This window comes from Prinia subflava, chromosome 25, assembly GCF_021018805.1.
Source record: "Prinia subflava isolate CZ2003 ecotype Zambia chromosome 25, Cam_Psub_1.2, whole genome shotgun sequence".
Taxonomy (NCBI): Eukaryota; Metazoa; Chordata; class Aves; order Passeriformes; family Cisticolidae; genus Prinia; species Prinia subflava.
Window position 1 is genome coordinate 5,992,066 of NC_086271.1, and position 19,672 is coordinate 6,011,737.

At 36.2% G+C, this 19,672-nt stretch overlaps 1 protein-coding gene across 2 annotated transcripts in view; it reads right to left on the reverse strand.

Moving 5' to 3' along the window:
- LOC134562003 (TBC1 domain family member 23-like) overlaps positions 1–19,672 on the reverse strand; it is a 31,727-nt gene that overhangs the window by 4,998 nt on the left and 7,057 nt on the right. Inside the window, exons 3-16 of one of the 2 annotated variants that reach the window (XM_063419422.1) lie at positions 19,387–19,492; positions 17,257–17,461; positions 15,847–15,970; positions 13,559–13,683; positions 13,404–13,447; positions 12,366–12,469; positions 11,489–11,611; positions 10,424–10,516; positions 7,710–7,880; positions 7,445–7,487; positions 6,602–6,708; positions 5,987–6,129; positions 4,557–4,601; positions 1,560–1,648 (exon numbers count right to left, since the gene is read on the reverse strand). In XM_063419422.1, coding sequence (XP_063275492.1) covers positions 1,560–1,648; positions 4,557–4,601; positions 5,987–6,129; positions 6,602–6,708; positions 7,445–7,487; positions 7,710–7,880; positions 10,424–10,516; positions 11,489–11,611; positions 12,366–12,469; positions 13,404–13,447; positions 13,559–13,683; positions 15,847–15,970; positions 17,257–17,461; positions 19,387–19,492 — 1,522 coding nt within the window. The remainder of the gene's footprint in view (positions 1–1,559; positions 1,649–4,556; positions 4,602–5,986; positions 6,130–6,601; positions 6,709–7,444; positions 7,488–7,709; positions 7,881–10,423; positions 10,517–11,488; positions 11,612–12,365; positions 12,470–13,403; positions 13,448–13,558; positions 13,684–15,846; positions 15,971–17,256; positions 17,462–19,386; positions 19,493–19,672) is intronic. The other variant, XM_063419423.1, reaches the window with a different exon arrangement.

Sequence of the window (19,672 nt, forward strand, 5' to 3'; positions counted from 1 at the left end):
TTTAAAGAGCCTTTTTCAAAGTCAGTTCCCTGCACTTGTTAAACTATTTACTTCAATGCAATTCAGAATTTGAAACACACTTTGGAAAGCATTTTCACTGAAAAATACATTATGGAATTGAAGCAAATGGAACAATAATCCACCCTCATGTCACAGAATGGCTGAGGACAGAAGGGATCTCTGGAGGTCACCTGGCCCAACCCCCCTGCTCAGGCAGATATACCTAGAGCAGGCTGCAGTAATTACAGCTGACTGCAATTACTTACTACAGAAAAAAACCAAACACTACAACTTCACAAAACCAATTATACACAAACAGATTCACATTTTCATTCTTCTGTATCAAAATTATATATATTTCATTTCATATCTGTTGGCTTTGCTTACTCAAATTGCTCTGATTCTGCTTACTTACCAAGTGTAATAGTGCTTTTAAAAGCAAGTATTAAATACAACTCCACAAACAACCATTACTGAAAACGTGTTCTAGACAATCTGCTTTTCTGAAACTACACAGACTTTGCCAGACACTATTATGGATGCTCAAAGAACTGTGCAACTAATTACATGGCATTTGGAGAAAAATCTTGTTAGCATTAAAGCTTCCACCTGATAATTTCACTTTGCTCCTTCAAAATTTTTATTGCAAATAATGTTCAAGTGTTTGTCATCCATGTTATTTAAGTCTGTGACTCTCATTTATCTTCCTGAATTGTTTCTTTTGCATGTCAAAGATTCTCAGACTAGTTACTTGTTTCTCCACGGAAGCCAAATATGCCTTTTGGCACAGAAGAGTTATTTGTGAGATGATGACTGGGAGTGGGCTAAAACTACCAGAGCAAAACCAGGGCAGCAGTAGGGCTGCACCATTCCAATGTTAGAACTGCTCTCAAAAAACCTCCAAACAAACCTTTTTGAAATGTGTGGTGCTCCAGTTTTGCCTGTAGAATTTCAACTAGATAAAAAAAAATTCAATAAAAATTGTACTTTTTTTTCTACAGCAATCTGCATGCATATCAAGAGATGAATTCATTAGTAATAGATTCAGTGCTGAAAAGCAGAGTCTGAAACACTGGAGAGGTGTGCACACATCAGCCATTTAAAGTCTAGCTCCAACTATATTTCAGAAATTCAGGTCATTACACTAACTGACAACACTAGACATTTAACCTGAGATACATCAGCCAAACTAGGTTTTTTACATTTTGCTTACTGTTGTGAGTAATAAAGGCACAATTGCCAGTTTCCATGTACAAGATCAGTGTAGAAAAAGATCTTTACCACAGAAATAACGAGTGAGACAAAAGATCCACTATATCTGCTTATTTCAATTTCTTCCTGTTGGCTGTTTGGTGCCTATCACAAATTATTTTTTATTTAATCTGCTGCAATATATTTGAAGAGGGCTGGTCCTAGACATCACCATAACACACATGAACAACAATAATAGACAAGTATCATACTGCAAGACAAAGAGTTAAGAGACACTCTTTGATTTTGTCCAACTTAATAATTTTGTCTAAATAAGATAATCTAAGTAAGAGGAAAATCTACTGTACCAGTATCATATTCTTCCTCATCTCCGATGCTGAATACTGGCTTCACACCACGGTAGGGTTTTCCCACTCTGTCACTGCTGCTGACATGTCTGTTGGGAGAGGGCAGGGGACAGGAGAAGAACAGTAACTTTCAAACTGATGGGCTGAGCTCCACAGTGACATACTAGCAAAATGTAAACACAGCTGTGTGACACACAAGGACAAGAGACTGTCATGAAGCTGCCTGCAAGGAAAGCGGGAGTGACCCATCGAGCAACTTGGTTAGTGAAAGCACACAGCTCAGTTGCTTTGTGAGGCTGACTGTTGGAATAAAGAAAGTAAAAAGAAATGCTGTTTTGTTTTAAACACCCCCCAACTTCTGCTCAGCTTCTCAAATGGCAGCATACATTAGAGACCTGAAAACTGACAACATGCTAAGTTTCTAGCATGAAACTAAAACATATCTGGACAGTCAGGGCATGTCTGGCAGTTAGATTTTTCTGGTTAATTCCTCAAAAGATAACAAAATGCCTTAAGAATTACACAGTGGGGTTATTACAAACCATCCACTGTAGTCTAAGCCCTGACTTCCTGGTTATTTCTCCCAGCTTGAGTCAAATCTTGAAATATTTGCTCAAACAATTCCTACTGCTACAATCCCAGCACCATTGTGATATTGATGTCAAAAATCACATTCAAATTGTTTCTACAGATCATATCAAATGACACAAACACAACAACTGAGTCTTAATGTGAAGAATGTTGTGATTACATGGTCACAGCTGAATTAAAAGTTCTTGCCCCTTGAAAAATATGACAAAATATGAGAAAAAACACGTAAGTTCAGAAAGCAACAATACAGGCAATTTGTGAAAAACCCAAACAGTTCATAATTTTAGCCTTTAGAAGTGAGAACGCTTAGCAGTTTTAAAGAACTCAAAACAAGACCAAAAACCTTGCCTTTCCCTTTCCTCTAGTTCAATAACCTCCTTCCCCACACTGTTTATGTTTCCTACCAACTCTAGGCCTTGGTCCCTGTTTTAAGTACATGCACAACTCCAGTTTAAATGCTACTGTAGAACCAAGCTGGACAGGGAACAGGTTTAGTAACAGGTAAATTAATGTTACTACTTATGGATATCTGAAGGTAGAATTGAAAGTTAGAAAAGAAAACATTTTCTATGGGTAAAATTTACTAATATAAACAAAATAAGGAAAAGCTAAAAAACCAACCAAACAGAAATGTGGTCTACAATGGCACAAAAATAAACATACAATAACATGCTCATTAGTGTTAAAGACAATAAGCATCAATGACACTGACAATTCAAGAGGGCAGTGCTTCCATATGGAGGCTTCTGTAAATATGTTTTAGTAATGCATAACCAATTGAGTAAGAAGCAGCACATTTAATCAATGTCAAATTGAATTATACCCACAATCTAAGAGCAGATCTCACTGATGTTATCAAGTGAAGTTAGTCAGGACCAGAGAGTAATAAGAGAGTAAAAAGCTACTTTATAAAAGCCTGGTAACATCTGAATCCAGAAATTGATTCCTTTTAACCCGTTTACATGGAAGGCCATCATTACATGGTTACAAATTGAATGCAATGTCCTTTGGTGGCAAACCTGCCAAAGGGAACATCCTCCTGATAAAACACAAAGTAGACCTAGCTGAATGGATACAGAAAAAATGCCATTCTAGGTTTTAAAGAACTGTAATTTTAAGAAAATACTCTAGGGACATACAGTGTGAGCTAATTTATTATTGCACCTACCCAATGAAAGAAGGCGTGCAATAGGAGGGAAAGGAATAAGCAAAATAACCAAAGTAAAACCTCTCAAGACTTCTTGGTTACAAATACAGATTCATGCATCTCTGAGCCATTGGGAAGTCACCTTATATTTAATTTGGTATTTTAACACTTTCTTACTATAGTCTAGAAACAGGTCAACAAAATGTGGGGTACAATCCCCATGATCTTTAGTATTTCTAAATTAACAAAACGTACTGTGTGCTATGGGGCCATTCCCATTGTTCTTTTACAGAATACTGGTTAGCACTACTAGTGATTTTGCTCACACAAACCTCACCTTTCTGTGATGCTTTTGGGTGAATCCCAGCTCAAATTATGTGCAAACTACTTGAACGAAAAATTAGTCAAAAATCCTTGAAAACCCACTTTTAAAATTTTCAATAATTCATCCAGCATTAATCTTCATACATTGCAGTGTAAGACAGTCAAAAGCTACAGAACTCAAAGTATAGCCAAAGTTCCAAAGCAATTATGCATGAGCTGCTCTTCAATTATCACAAGGAATTTTATAAAAACTCAATTGACAGTTTTTTATTTCTGAAATAATTATAAGACACTGTATGTGAGGCAAATGTGAAGGGCCTCCACATTTGCATGAAATGCAGTAGTTATGTGAACAAGATGAGGTAAATTGCAAAGCATATTTACTTATAATATTTCTTTTCCCAGTAATGAGCATGTCTGTTTCTTTCAGTGTGTTCTATCATTATGTGATAAGAAGCATAAAGATTTGAGACTTCCAGACAGAATTTCCATATGGGTTCCCTGTCATATCTAAGTACTGATGATTTTTTATGAGAAGTTTACTTTTCATATTTATAGTCTCTCTTGTTAAAACCTAAAGCCGTAATTTGTTCAGCAATTGCTTCTGGTGTCTTCTACTAGTACAGGTTATTAATAAAATGTATATAGAAAATGACAGATTAAAAAAAATTCATAAAAAGCAATAGTAAGGAGACAACAGAAATAACAAAGCAGAAACTATGAGAAGAAAGCACTGCCAATACATTCTTTTTCTTCCTTTAGTCTCTTGACCAGTGCTTGTAAAAAGCAATAGTTTAAATATAATTCAAAAAATTAAATTAATACCAAAATACTCAAGCAATCTTGTCAGTGTAACCAATGCTTACAAACATTGTGATGCCATGCTAAATACAAGAAAGGTGGTTTTAGTCAGACTGCTTAATTATCAAGCTTACCGCTCCATGCTTGCTCTGTCTGGCCAGGAAATATTGAAAGGTATTCTACAGTACATTGGGGCAGAGGACAGAACAAAAGAATTAAAAAAATGTAAAGGAAAAACCTAGATAAATAGCTGAAATTCTCTACATTGGCAATGTATCTTCTTCAAGGAGGATGCTTGTAAATAAAACCAAGGCTTCGTGAAAGCTGGACACAAGGTAGAAAAATATTTGCAAAAAAATCTACAAAAAGATGCATTTCCTATGCTACTCCTGGCTTACATGTAAGCATTACTTGATTTCACAGCATGGCTGGGGGTGGAAGGGAGCCCAAAGCCCGTCATGTTCCACACCCTGCCCTGCACAGGGACACCTCACACCAGAGCACTCTGCCACTCGAGCATTGCCAGGTATGGGGCAGCCACAGCCAGGGCAACCTGTGCCAGCACCTCACCACCCTCACTGTCAAGAATTTCATCCTAATAGCTAAGCTACATCTACTCTCTTCCACTTTAAATCTCCACGTTCATTCGGTTTATTTCTTCACACAATAAAAGCTACTATCAAACGCTATTGAAGAATTTTTTCCACTAATTGTGAAATAAAAGTAATAATAATAATTTAGAAAAACATTTTCCAGCACAACAAGAAGGAATGATCTGAGGTATAAGACTATTAAAAACTTCTCTCCATTTGATATTTTAAATGCTGCTATCAAGCAAATGCTAGGTCTCTGAGATTCCTGAATACCAGTGTCCCGGTATTCAACATACCAATCCAAAGACTGGAATTTAAAGTACTACAGCAAGAGTTTCATTTAAAGCTGTGACAGATGAAAGCTGCTATTCCTGTATTTAGTTAAAACAAGTATTTGGAATGATGACTTCCAAATTTGAAAGTGTTCTGCAATCTACTTGTACATTCTCATTCCTTGCTGTACCTGAAGACACAAAAACCAAACAGGGTGGATTCTGAGTTTGAAAAGCTTTACAAAAGGACTTGAAAAAAAGCAAGATCTTTAAAAGAGATAAACTCAATTTGGCAAGATGCAGCAGTGAAAGAAACCAAACCAAACCCAACCAACCAAAAAAACTTATTCAGAATGCCGCTGTCATTATTTCATTAGAGTCAGGATGGGGAGGAACTGAAATCATTGTTCACTTTTAGAATGAACACAAAAATTACACATTATAAGAAGTGAAGTTAAATGACAAATACTAGATTAACATTCAAGGCAATAGGAACCCACACTGGCCCTGCAATAAATACTAAGGAGCACAGTAGGCTCCCTGGGTCACGATAAAATTGTGAGGAGGGCTCGGGCAGAAAATCAAAAAACTGAATATGGAAGATCACTTTTTCCTAATTTGCCCAGTCTTCTCTCTCAGCCACATGAAACAGGAAGTCACTTCTCCCAGGTAATGCACAGTGAGATATAAATGACACACCTGTCCACTGGAGTAGATGTATTTTCAATAAAACTGATAACTTTCTCTTTCACATTCACAGATTTTGTCTTCAAAGCAACCGTCATTTTATTTACCAGGGACTTCACTCCTTTCCCATCACCTGAACCGTTAGGAGAATCACCCTGTAAAAGTAACTCCTCTCAGGATTAATCACATAAAAGTATGTTATTTCATCTCAATGAATTTATTAAAAAAACCCCAAAAAACAACAAAACAGCAACTTACTTTTTGGTACTCAGTAGAACCTTAATTACACACAACTGTGTATTTCTTTAGAGTTCTAACAAATAACAGCTATTACATGTGACTGAGGAAAATATCATCCAATAAAGCAAACTTGACAAACCACATTACTGAGCACTCTGCTATGGATATCTAGACAAAGGAGTCCTATTAGTGATACATTGCATCTAAATTAAAAGCTTAATTCTACACATAATATATCAACTGTGATCATAGTTTGAAATTAAACACACAAGCGAAAACAGTCATGACTTGCAATAATGCATTTCACAGAACAGAATGAGGAATGTGAAGAAAAAAATCAGTACCTAGGGCTCCCATCCCACTGTAACACACTGAAATTTCACTTACATCAACAGAGCTGATGCTATTTCTTGAGCCTGAGGTACTAGCAATCCAGTGGCCATATCCATTTTCTGGTCCTTCCACATTGATATCTGCTAAGTGCTGTTGGAGGGCTGTTAAAAGGCCATCAAAAACACTCAGAATTACACTGGACTTAGTCTGTTGATGAAAATATTGTATACACCCAAGACTAAGCAGTAACAATTTTTTCCCTTCAATTCAATAAAATAGATAAATTCAGCAATCACTATAATAATCCCTGGCTTTTCTTTCACTAGTACAAAGGCATTAAGATAATCTATTTAACTACCTGATACACTAATTATTTTTGTAAACATTTAGAATACAGCAGCAATTAAAATTAAATCACTGCTTTGACCTTGAAGGCAACTCTTGCAACACCACAGGTATTGATTAAAAACGCCTCTATTGTCATACTGTAGCACAGATATCTCCACTGTTGCAGAGCCTGATTATTTCCAGCAACATCAACTGCAGAATTACGAACTCCTGATTTAAGAAATTGTAACAACAGTAAATAGTAATTATGAAGTTGCATCTTCGTATGAATCTGCAATCCACAGTGGCTAAAACATCAAGAATGACGAGTTGGAAGAGGGAATTTCCCTAATTCCTGCATTGATTTTTCACCACTCAGAAATTTGGGTAAGCCCCAAGAGTTAACCACAACTGTGTAAGTCCACAGTGTTTACTTACACAAAACAAAAACCTGACAAATGAGACCTAGTTGTTATTCATTCAGATGGTTTTTAGCAAAAGCCTCAAAAATACCAACAGTGTTAAGACATCAAGATTTTTCAAGTCAAAGTTCATTATTAATAAGCTTACCCATAAAGCCTCCTTTGGCAATGCTTACGTACTCCTTATTTTTCTGCAACAGAAAAGATAATTCTGATCAGAGCAAAAACCTGTGGCATGAGATTGGCAAGTATGGTAATGAAACAGGGGTCAGTCTGTTTACCAAAAACTGTAAACTCAACTAATGTAAAAAGCAGTTCAGATTTTAAGGAGAAAATGTGTTACCATTCACCATCAATGACACATGCAGACACCCTTTACTCCAGCTGTTAAATCAATAGCAATTTAACTGTACCTGTAAGAAATGTGCTAACACCATGTTCATATACATATCTTCCTCCTCCCTGCCACTTCCCATGAAGCAGAGATGTTCCCCACCAGCTATGGAGCCAGACTCAATGGATTGTTTTTGTGCTTCTAACAGGGATTTTACAGACTGTGCAAATTCTGATGGGTTTTGAAGCATCTGTGGAACGAACAAACAAAAAATGCTGTTTGACACCAAGATATTGTAACACAAGTTGTGAAAGGAGACAAACTTTGAGAGTGGTTACAATCTGAGCACAAGCAAGGCAACATCAGCACTGTGCAAGTCTCACACAGGGAACCTGACTGAGACCTCATGTTACACAATGAACACTGTGAATGCTCCTTTACTTCCTCACCCCACTTGCTCTCCCCAGGAAAGACATACAGCTAACATTTGTTAGTTTATTTCTGAAGGCATCAAGTAATAATGGAACAACTCTTTGCAACTTTCATGCTGTGTTAATTTGGTGGTAGAGCAGTGGGACTGGTTTCCACATTTATACATCCTTGGGAACCCCACATTCAAACTTTGGGGATTTGAAACCCTTTAAACTACCTCGAATTTCTAGATGCCAGTAAAGTTTTCCTCTTGTTGCCTCCCCACTAAGCTTTTTCTCATTTACTTATCAAGAACTGGGAAAAGAAATTACACTGAGAGTGCAAGGAGATATCTGTGATTCTTTGTACCCTCAAAAAGTTAAGGCTGGGATACATGAAGGCTTACTATGTATGCAAAACCATGAGTCCTATATAAAAGAGGTGGAGAAACAAGGACCTTCTCAATACAGCTAAAATTTTAACCTGTGTTTGTGGGGAAGGTACTTAAACTCATAAGGGAATTTTGACCTGTAACTGGATTGAAGGGGGGCAGGGAGGGGCCAGAAGGGAGTCTCATTATCTTGTCTGTGCGGTGGATTAAATGATGAAGGACAATGTCACAAGTACACAACCTAGCCATCAGTAAGTAAGGCTGAATTTTAACTGAGGTTTCCCTAGAGATAAAGGCTACTGCTTTATTACACAGGTCTTAAATCTCACTCCTTCCTCTAACTATAGATGAGATGGATTAGAAAGTGTTTTCTTTCCCCATTGTCTCTCAATACAATAATTTTTGTAATATTTTATATATATATGTATATAAATTATTTGGGAATATAAAATGCACTGAAATTCCATTAATGACTTTTCATCACAAAGACTTTTCCCTATAATATTTTCCTAGCATTGAACATTTAAAAACAAGGATGAACCTGATGACATTCATCCACCATTAATTCCAAAATACAATTTAAATACATATGAACAGATCACATCTAATTTAAGACTTGTTTGCATGGATTCCTTTTTCATATACTATCTACTATTTGTACTACTTAATAATTTAAAATACTTATTTCTATTTCATTGAAAATGACATTCAAGTAAGTCTAGCAGAACACTCACTTAGGACAGGAGAAGTTTTTTCCTAAATGATTTTTGATCTAGGTTAAAAACCACACTGTATCAAAGAATCATTCAGGTTGGAAAAGACCCTTGTCATCGAGTCCAACCATGAATCTCACCCTGCCAACTCTCCACTGCCAAGCCACGGCCCCAAGTGCCACATCTGCAAGTAATAAACACCTCCAGGGATGGTGACTCAACCCCTTCCCTGGGCAGCCTGTTCCAATGACTGACAACCCTGTTGGGGAAGAAATTTTCCTAATATTCAACCTTAACTTCCCCATGAGCAAGGTGAAGCCACTTCCCCTTGTCCTACTGCTCGTTACTTGGGAGAAGAGACTGACACCCATCTTGCTCCAACTCCTTCAGATAATTACAGAAAGCACTAAGGTCACCCTTCAGCCTCTTTTCTCTCCTATGTCATTACATTTAATATTATATTTACATATGTGCATATAATACTGAATAATGCAACATTTAATTACAGAGATAAAGATATTAGATGCAGGACTGAACTTAACTAAGGTATAAAAGTCTTTTGTGGTGTATATCCAAATAAATCATTCCATATAGCTTCCATAGGCTGCTTAAAGTAAAATAGTTGAGGGCTAATCTAGAAGTGATGAATATACTGCTGAAATGGAAGTGATTTTAGGGAGAAAAAAGGACAGAGAAAAATACAACAATTCAATTAAGAATTCATAATCAAACAGAAAGTACAAAAATATTGAAGTTATTCATCCATAGCACATCTCAGTGCTAAAATTAAGCACTTTTTCTTTCCTATTGTACAGCAAAAAATTTAAAGAAGTGACCAAATCCTTTTCAAGATCTATGCCCTGTAAAAGCAGACTGTAATAAGACTGGCTGAGGCAAAAAAAGAAAGTGGCAAAGTAAAAAAAGTGCTCTTTTAAAAAATTAATTACACCTTTCACTGTAAGTTAGGATGCTAAAAAGATTTCTCTTCCAAGCAATATTTAGTCTTTAGTCTGTATGGGTTTCCATTCCTAACCAAATAACAGGAAGTCTGGAATCCCAAATTCTAATGTCACTAAGGACTAAACTTCTCAGTAAAATGATGGTTCTACCATCTTCTTTAGAGAAGGTAATTTTTGAAACTTTACCATCACACAGCTAGACACTGCAGTCCAGAGACTAGAGCCTAAATTAAGGAAACTTTATAAAGGCAGGCATTTCTCTCCCCTTCTACCTCAGTTAGGATTCAAATATCAGTAAAGAAACAAAAAGCATACAAACCAAATCTGAGTCTAAATGAAATGCTGTTGATAAATGCCCAGCATTGTATTGCTCTGCAGGACGACAATCCACGACAAAGAATCTCACTCCTTCCTGAAAGAGAAATTGATATATTTTAAAATTGCATAATTATTGACAGAATCCAGTTACATTCTAATACTAATTCCAATACTACAGGAACTGCTCAGAGAGACCAAGAGCTATTAAAAGATATCTTACTTCATTTGAATAATCTGAATTTTGTCTACAGTTACCAGACCTTCAGTAGTACTCTAGTATCAGCTTGTGCATGGAAATACATCATATTGATGCATATTAATACATGAGTTTGTGCATGGGAAAGGATCATTATATGGGAAATTATATAATTTCTACTGAGAGGAAACATAGTGGGTATGAGACAATCCAAGAGTCCACTACTAATCAGCACAGCACATAAGGATGGGTTTATATCCCACCAACTTGGACAGTATATAAACAGATGCTTAACTTTATTTGGGCAAGGAAGAAATTCTAACTATGCATGACAAAACTAGGGCCTGGAAACTGCTACAAGAAGGCAGTAGTCAATAAGAAACACTGTAATCTAACTACATAATGATCCATATATGGGTCTTAAATATTTCTAGTGAAGTCCCAGCATACGGGCCTCCAATTAACTTTTACTGAAACAGGTTCAATAAATTTTATTTTTTTCATTTAAACCTTTCATTGACAAAAGACAGATATTCCTTAACAGCGTTCTTCTCAAAGGTACTGAGTGGTGAGTTTTAAATTTTCCTCTACAGGAGTTACATTTGGAAAGGAATTCAAATTAGTAAGATACTACCTTCAGCTCACACTCATCAAATTCAAGTCAGCTTAAGTTCCCCTATGCTCCTTTCTACAGCACAAATGCACTGAAGACAGGAGATCAATTATAAGGGAGAAAATTTCAAGACAAAAATATTCTTCCTGAAATAGCAAATAATCATTTGTGCTGTTAGCAGTTAAAATTTATGGTTGGTGATTGATTCTTCTCCTTTTCTACAAAATTGAGGGGGAGGATTAATTCAGTATACTGACTCCTTGTTGCTGATTTGCTTGCAGAATCTCAGACACAGAAACTGCTAGACAGAGAGCCTGGCTCAAGTCCGTGTCATCATCTTTGAGGCCCAGCAAGCTGCTGCCAAAAAGACTGTGGTTGTCCTAATAAGGCAAGGAAAAAAAAGATTAACTGAAGGCAATGTCTTTATGTGTGAAAGTTAAAAATAAAACTATATCCACCAAGTCACAAATATTAAGTATCCTGTGCACATAGTACTGAAACTTTTGATTAACTGAAATTCTTGCCAAGGTCTGCAGTTACATTACAAACACGCTTGTTCACCACTTTGGCCATGCCAACAGAATGCAGTGCCTCTGGAATTTGTGGTTTAGTTGTTTGTTTTGTTTTTTCCCCACAAAAACCCCTCCCATACCTGCCTACACACATCAGAGAAAGTACATACAAGCCGAGGGCAATGGCTATCAAATACTTTGATTTCATTCATTCACTAAGTCAGATATCATGAGTAAGAAGAGCTGCAAAAACAGTGTAGGTGATAACAGATTTATCTCTAGTAAGAGACTTTTTCCTCTTTGTTGTAAATACAGCTAGCACTGCTGTGCAGTGTACTACAATGCAATTGTGCCAATGTGAAGTTTAGCCTCATCAGTTTTTACAAGAACCTCGTTTGGAAAATGAGGTTATCAGTCATCAAGTGAGAATATTGCAAGGAAGCTTCTCTCTAATATGTTTCATTAACCTTATCTTTCAAAGATCCTAACAGTAAATTCCACTAGAGTAACAACATGAAAAAATTGTTTAAAAAAAACATTGCAATGAAATACTCAGAGTTACTGTCAGCAGGAGCTTAAACACTCGCCAAAAAGAAGAGAATTTCAAAATTACTGTTATTACCTTCCTGAAAGAAGCCGGAGTTTTGCTACAGTAATATTGTGCCAAAGAGAAGAGATCTTCTATATCCTCTAAATTGAAATTGGCTGGTGATGTTTCTAAGACTTCTGAGACAGACAAACAACATAAATGCAACACTATTTCAGGCACAGAAATCAAGCAACATAGATCATAAAAGAACTTATTTTTAATAAGGCATAACAACCTAGTGTACTGATTAAACATGAATATTGATCCACCCTCCAGATGAAAAGTGAAGATACAGGAAATACTCCTTATTAACTTATAAAAAGTTATTTAAAACTTATTACTCCTTATTAACTTATAAAACTTATACTAGATGTTTGAACCTTGGATACAAATTATTTTTACCACATTCTTACTTCTGTACAGTTTCAGCTTTCAGTTCTAACTCTAAGTCAGCTACTTTTCTAAAGAGCTCTGATCATGAGAATCCTTTAAAATGAGTACTTAATCAGTAGCACTGTTCTCTGTCCAGGATAACTCAAGGGTGTAGTTCTGCAGTGTATGGAAAAGCCACAAAATTCCAAGCATTCTCATTTTGAACTACTAGAGATTACAAATTACACTGTACTATGTATGTAAAAAAAAATACAAAGGCAAGAGTTGTTTAAATTTTCCACTGAAATTTAATGCATTTTCTATAAAAACAATGAATTAGGCTCAAATCAAGTGTGCATGAAGACAATCCAGAAAATACAACAGGTGCAGTAGATCTAAAGAAGGATTTGACAGCTGTTGCTTTGGGCTTAGAAAGACCAGGTTTTGGTGATTGTTTCCAGTACTTCAAACTGAAGTATAAAACTAGGTGTGGGAATACTAAAAGGAACAAGGAAAGAAGGTCAAGGACAGGGCAGCAAAAGAACAGTAAGAAAGGAATTAGTGGGTGAAGGGATTCATTAATGAGAAAAATCAGATGGAAATTAACAACCTAGCTCTTTAGCACCAAAAATAGTAATAAATGGGGATTACAGTATATAGTAAATATTTCACTTGCAGCTATGTAAGAGAAGTACTTACTTATCATTTCTTCTTTATCTGATTCTTGTGCTAAGATAACGTCTCTGAAAACAGTAAAGTCACAGGCATAGATTGTCAGTAAAACCAAAATGAAACAAACCTGGATTAAAACAGTGTCAGCAAAGAATGTCCCAAAGAATTAACTATACACTTACTTTGCATTGACAAGGATGATCAACATCAAGAAATAAATAAAGAATGGATCTGCTTGTTGTAGGTATCCATCCCATATTGCCTGAGTGACTTCAGCTGAACAGTAGTATGAGAAGAGGCTTCCAAGCTAAAAATTTGGAAAATGATGTGAGAAAAAGCAATTACCAGGAACAATCTCATCAGGAATACATTTTTAACAGAGATACCAGATATCTAAAAGAAAATAAACCCAACAAACTTATGACAAAACCTGTGTCTGCACAGCATCCTGAAGGATGGTTCTAATTTCTAAAACAATTTTTATGGAAACAGTGCACAAGACTACAGATTATCTGTGAATAAATATGACTATTGTGAAGGCAAAGTTGGCTGTACACTGCCAGCCTTGCAAATTCACCCACAGATAACACAATGAAGCTGGAGTACTGTTTCACTCACAGCCACTGCTAAATACCAATTACACCAACAAGATAATCATAAGAGAATATATTTACTCTAATAGCATAGCAATTAGGGCTTTGAAAGGATCCTGCAAACATAATTATTTTTATTTTCCACAGTAGAATTGGGCTAATTGAACATGGTTCACATTAGTTTGACAACATCACTTACTTAGCATTACATTATGATGCTTTATGACTGAGTAATTAAACATTTGCAAGCATCAGAAAATTTTCATTACCATTTAAGAAACTCTTTGCCTGTTCCCATGCTCCCACTTGGAAATACATCCTCTCTGATATACCAGGTTCAAAGCAGATAAAAGGTAGGAACTGCTTCCCATACATGCCAGATGGGTCTACAACCACACCTAAATCAAATACAGGCCACCTGACTTCACAGGGCTCTTACTGAACTTGCTGATGCACACAAATTCTGTACCAACACAGCTACAGCTTTCACAAGCTTGGTACCTGCTTTAAAACACTATCATGGAATATTTCAACACTTCCTAGTACAGTTTTATGGCAAAAGATAAAAAGAACCACTCAATTCTAACTCAAATGCAACTGAAGACAAAACATCCATGAACAAGATGACAGTGGCAGGTCTCTGTATGTTGCTTATGTATTTCTAAGTATTAGAGATACACCTATATAGACTGAGATTTTTCACAGATGAAACAGGGAATTTTACTGTAATCTCATTACATAAAATGAAACTGAAGGTTTTTTCCTAGAATTGTACACAGGAAGCATGGCATTGAGGACTGGCAGCCACACCAGCTTACTTCACTACCACCTTTCAGACAGAAGATCCTTTTTCTGATTAGGTTGCAAAATTCTAGTATACAACTTCAAAGAATTTTATATTTACTAAGGAAAATTCTATTTAAAAAAGGAAATTGAGTGGCCAAAAAAGACCTGATTTCTCTTTTGAAGGCTCATTAGACTGGCAAAAGGCAGATTTTGAGAAGATGAAAATTTTTCCTAGATGGACTTTTATAGTAAAATTGGCAGTAGCCTTAAAAAAACCCACCAAAACACAAAGCCAAAACAAACAAAATAAAAACCAAAACCAAAATACAGACCTCACAGTTTAATAATTCATTTCAGTCTTCTTTAACTGAAAATACACAAAGTTGAAAAAAATTTCACATAGCCAATGAGTATGAAAGAAGAACTTAGAAGAGTTCATGGGTCAAAGCTTTCTCTATTAAATTACAGACTTGGCCTGTGCAAGCACAGTATCATGATTTTGTATTGCATACACTAAGTACCATTGAAACAAAAATTTTGTTGTAGTCCTGATATAGAAATTTTATAAAAAATTATTGAGGTAAGCATCGTTGTAACTACCCACAATCTGAGGCAGTTTTGAAGAGGAAATGAGTAATGCTTTAAAGGTTGTAAAATATAGGTGCCTAAATTCTAAAAGACTTATATGTCTTAGCAGGGAGGTTTTTAAAATAATTCAAACCTCAGCTTTACAAGACCTGTTAGACTGATGTTTATCCATATCTACAACATACAGCTGCCCACAACCAAAACTACCATCAGGGCTTCTTGCTTTTCAGTAGTCAGCTGCTCTCACTCTCCCTTACTCCAAGAAGTTTCGAGCCTCTGATGCTCAATAAGGTCTCAGTACAACACAAATGTGACATTAACAAGACCTCATACCTCATGCTAAACACTAAAGACAAAAAGCCCACAATGTATTAAAACATGCAATTTATTTTAATATATGCAGTTCTAATTGCTTGTACTACTCTTAGATAAACTGGCAACATAAACTTAAATTGTAACAGAAATTTATTTTTCATTATGTTTCCCTACTTTCACTTTATTACCCAGTTGAGTGCATACGAATCTGGAGTCATCTTCTTGGTATCAAGGAAGGAGCAGAGTTCAGGCTCATGGTACTGAAGCAACAGTCTAAATAGATGAAAGGGTCTTCCCTTCATAAAACAATCCCTAAAAAGTAGCAATGAAAATAATAAACTCCTCTGCAATATTGCAGTTTTCAGACTTACAGTAGCAATTGTTTACTATCTGTGATTATGTAATTTCCTGCACATTGCTCTTTTAATTCACAGGGACTGATCATGAAGTCAACTTGCCTCAGGAGTCAAAAGACCAACCAACCAAATCAAACCAACAAAAAACCCACAAACACTGAAACACCCACTAAACTAACAAGGCAGCAGAGTGAAATACTGTCAATACTTGACAAATTACATAATACAGAAGCATCTAAAACAGATTGAAATCCCAAACCAAGACAAGCATGGTACCAATGAAGCAGAGAATCACTGATCTACTATAAATTGCCTTTCTATATCTTTCATTCTCCCACTGAAGAGAAAAAACCAGGACAACAGTCTACATCTCCTTGAAACACCACCTAGATTCCTACACAGAAGCTCAAATGCCAGATACTCTGCAAGCCTTCCACAGCTGAAAGCACACGAGTTATGTGACCACAGTGCCACTATCCCCAAACTGCTCACGGAGCCCAAGAGTGTTCCAGAGCAGAAAGGGACACGAGCTGAGTCAAGTGACAGGAATCATAAATGCTTCCTGCCACTACAGCAAACATGCACTTTTCATATTTTGGGCACATATCCATCAGCCAGGCTGGAATCTCCTCTCCAGGCAATCAGACTAAGGTCTTTAATTACAGATTATCCAGCCTTGTTGAAGTATTGTGGTTCTCCAACATATGTAAGAACTTACTTTAATGAGAGCACCTACATAACAGCATGAAAAGCACAAATTTAGTATTTGTCATTAAAAATATCTAGCAACTTAAAAAAAAAATCAGACCCAACTCAATAGAACATAGGGAAAATATCAACTACTTCTAAAGAGATTTTAAGATTTAATTAGTGCTTATGAATTACTGTTTCTGAAGGAATAGAAGTATTTTAGATACCAAAAATGCTAGGAAAGGGAACAAACCCCCAGTTCTACATAAGCTACGTGAATTAGTTCATAAACACATGTTTTTGATATTGCATGAAAGGACAGTTCTTTAAAAGGCATACTGAGTCTAGATCAGTCACATGTTAACTTTTGGCATCTTAAACCAACACAATCATGTCCTGGATTTCAAACCAACAGGTACTGACATTTATGATCACATGAAGGAATCTGACCACATGGCTACAAACCGTGCTGCTCTAGCCAAAACCAACATGCACATCTTTCACAGAACACTCCTACTGCCAAAAAAAAGAGTACCTATGGAAGAGTTTTACCTTGGAATGAATTTATTCATGATAGCGTAGAAGCAGTTGTACAAATCACTGCGGGGCAAATGAAGGTGCACCAGGGGTTTGAGCAGGTGTATCCAGCCCAGGCAGGAACTGTATTTGACATTGCGGGATTTACAATAAAAAGTAATGATGGACTCAATATCCAAAGTTAACACTGACTTCTCCTCTTCTGGCACCGACAGCTGGTCTGAAACAGGCACAGTGATATAAACTGTGTTAAAGGCTTTTCAGAGAAACTGGATGAGATTATTTCATAGCAGAATTGCACCAATAGGGACTGCTCAGGGAAAAAACCTGACAAAACCAGACAAACAAACAGCTGGCTATTTGGATTCTAACAGAAAGGCATTAAAAAAGGTATCAAAACACAAGTGATTTTATAAACCCAGTAGGATAAGACATTCAAATATCATTTAAATACCACAAGAGGATGAAAGTAGTTTGGGGGTTCCAGATTCTGCATGAAAGAAGGAGGTAGATTCTTTCAATGCACAGAATGCTGCTCTTCTACTCCTATTTGGTGTGCTCAGCACACAACTTAGGCTCAACTCCATAACAAATTAATTTGAATTTCAACATGGATCAACCACAATGCATACCTTCAATTCCGCAAAAGCTGACTGACATGCAAATTTATCCAAATCAGAAGTTTTTGTTCAGCTAGGCTTACAGACTCGAATTTGAGCATTAAGTTATAAATCACAATTTTTTATGTCCAGGATGCGGGAAAGAGATCTGTACCTACTACATTAACGTAGTGGCATTAAATTTCTAGGAAACACCTTTCCCCCTCAGTTACAAGAAGACCACAAGTCTCACTACTGTTAATAATTTTTTATTACGGAAGTCTTTAACACTTTCCCATAAAGCCAGTCAATATTTGGCATTCCTTTTCTCTGCCTCTCAGAAAAATGAAACAGTACATAAAACTCATGCCAACTGAGGATATACTTTAAATTTGGAGACTACTTGCTTTGCTGAAACATTGAAATAGAAACAAGCCAACAAAAAAAATGAAGTCTCCATATAACCTTCTTTCTGAAGTAACTTTACATTTCTTCCCTTTATCAGTTTAAATCCTTACATATCACAAAACATTTGCCAATAAATACAAAAAGAGAACTATCAGAAACCGAAGTGCTTAATTTTGTATGTCATGAATACAACCAGGACATTTTGCATCTTCCTGAAGAGAGACTGTGATTAAATAAGAGTGGAAATTCCACCCCCATCTCTTTCCTTTATAGGACAGAGAGAAGGAAAATAAGTCCTACTAGACCCTAAGGCTAGAAAGTGTAGAACTGCATTTCAAAAATGGTAGGTATGTACACATGCATCAACTCCATCCTCTGCCTTAACTTTAGATTGCACAAGAATAAATAAAGTGATAGGTAATAAATTAGAAGATTCTCTTATTGAAGTCGTGAGATGCATCTTGATTTATGATTTATCAGCATTGATTCCCTCAAGTGATCACTGCTATCAGTGTTGTTGACAAACTCCAGGGGTTTGACCAGTTCTGTAATGAGCTGCCAAGCAGATCCTGTGGCTGCTCCTTGCAGACACACCAGAGTATTATTCCTCTCTCCTGGCAGCCCCTTGCTTGCACAAACACTGCCTTGCATTTTAGCTGAAAATGCTATTAAAAAGTAGCTTCCTTTAAAAGAGTTTTTAAAGTCCAAAATGTTTAATGTGTTTCTTCTCTCAAATATTATATGCATTTTTTGTGCTACAGCAGGTTTTCAGATTAAGAACCAGGCCTCCCACAAATAAAAACCTGACATTATACAAAGAATGTCTGCTTTAAAAGATGGAGCTTAGAAAACAATTACCATGTTTTCATCTCTCAAAGCTTTCTGACTATGCAAACTATCATTTACAAGCTAATACTTTAAACTCCCACGATGTCATCTCCCAAAACGTCTGTGTACAGTTAAGATACTATTTGTTTTCTTACAGTTTCTTAGTGATTTTTATCTGCTCTTTCATCTTCCTCCTCAAAGCTTCCTCCAAAATGTAAACATCATTCAGATAAATTAACTGAAAAAAGTCTCAAGACAACTGAGAATACAGAAGTTTTCACACAGATGATCTAAATGTAACAGAACTTACCAATGAGCTCTTGGCAATCCTTATGAATTATACTCTGCTCAGGTAGGTCTAAGGAGCCATCCCAGGATGCCAGGCTGTCCCCCTTTCCTACAACATTAAGTGCAATCTGAAAACAAAAGTAGAAAGCCCTCTAAATATTTTAGTGTCTTTTTGCAGTTGTTGAATTACTGAACCCAGTAACTAAAAAAAAATAAAAATAAAAGAACTATTCTTAAACTGAATCAACACAGACGCATATTAAAATCCCAGTACTACATCTCTTCTAGATGTAGTAGAGATGCCTGGC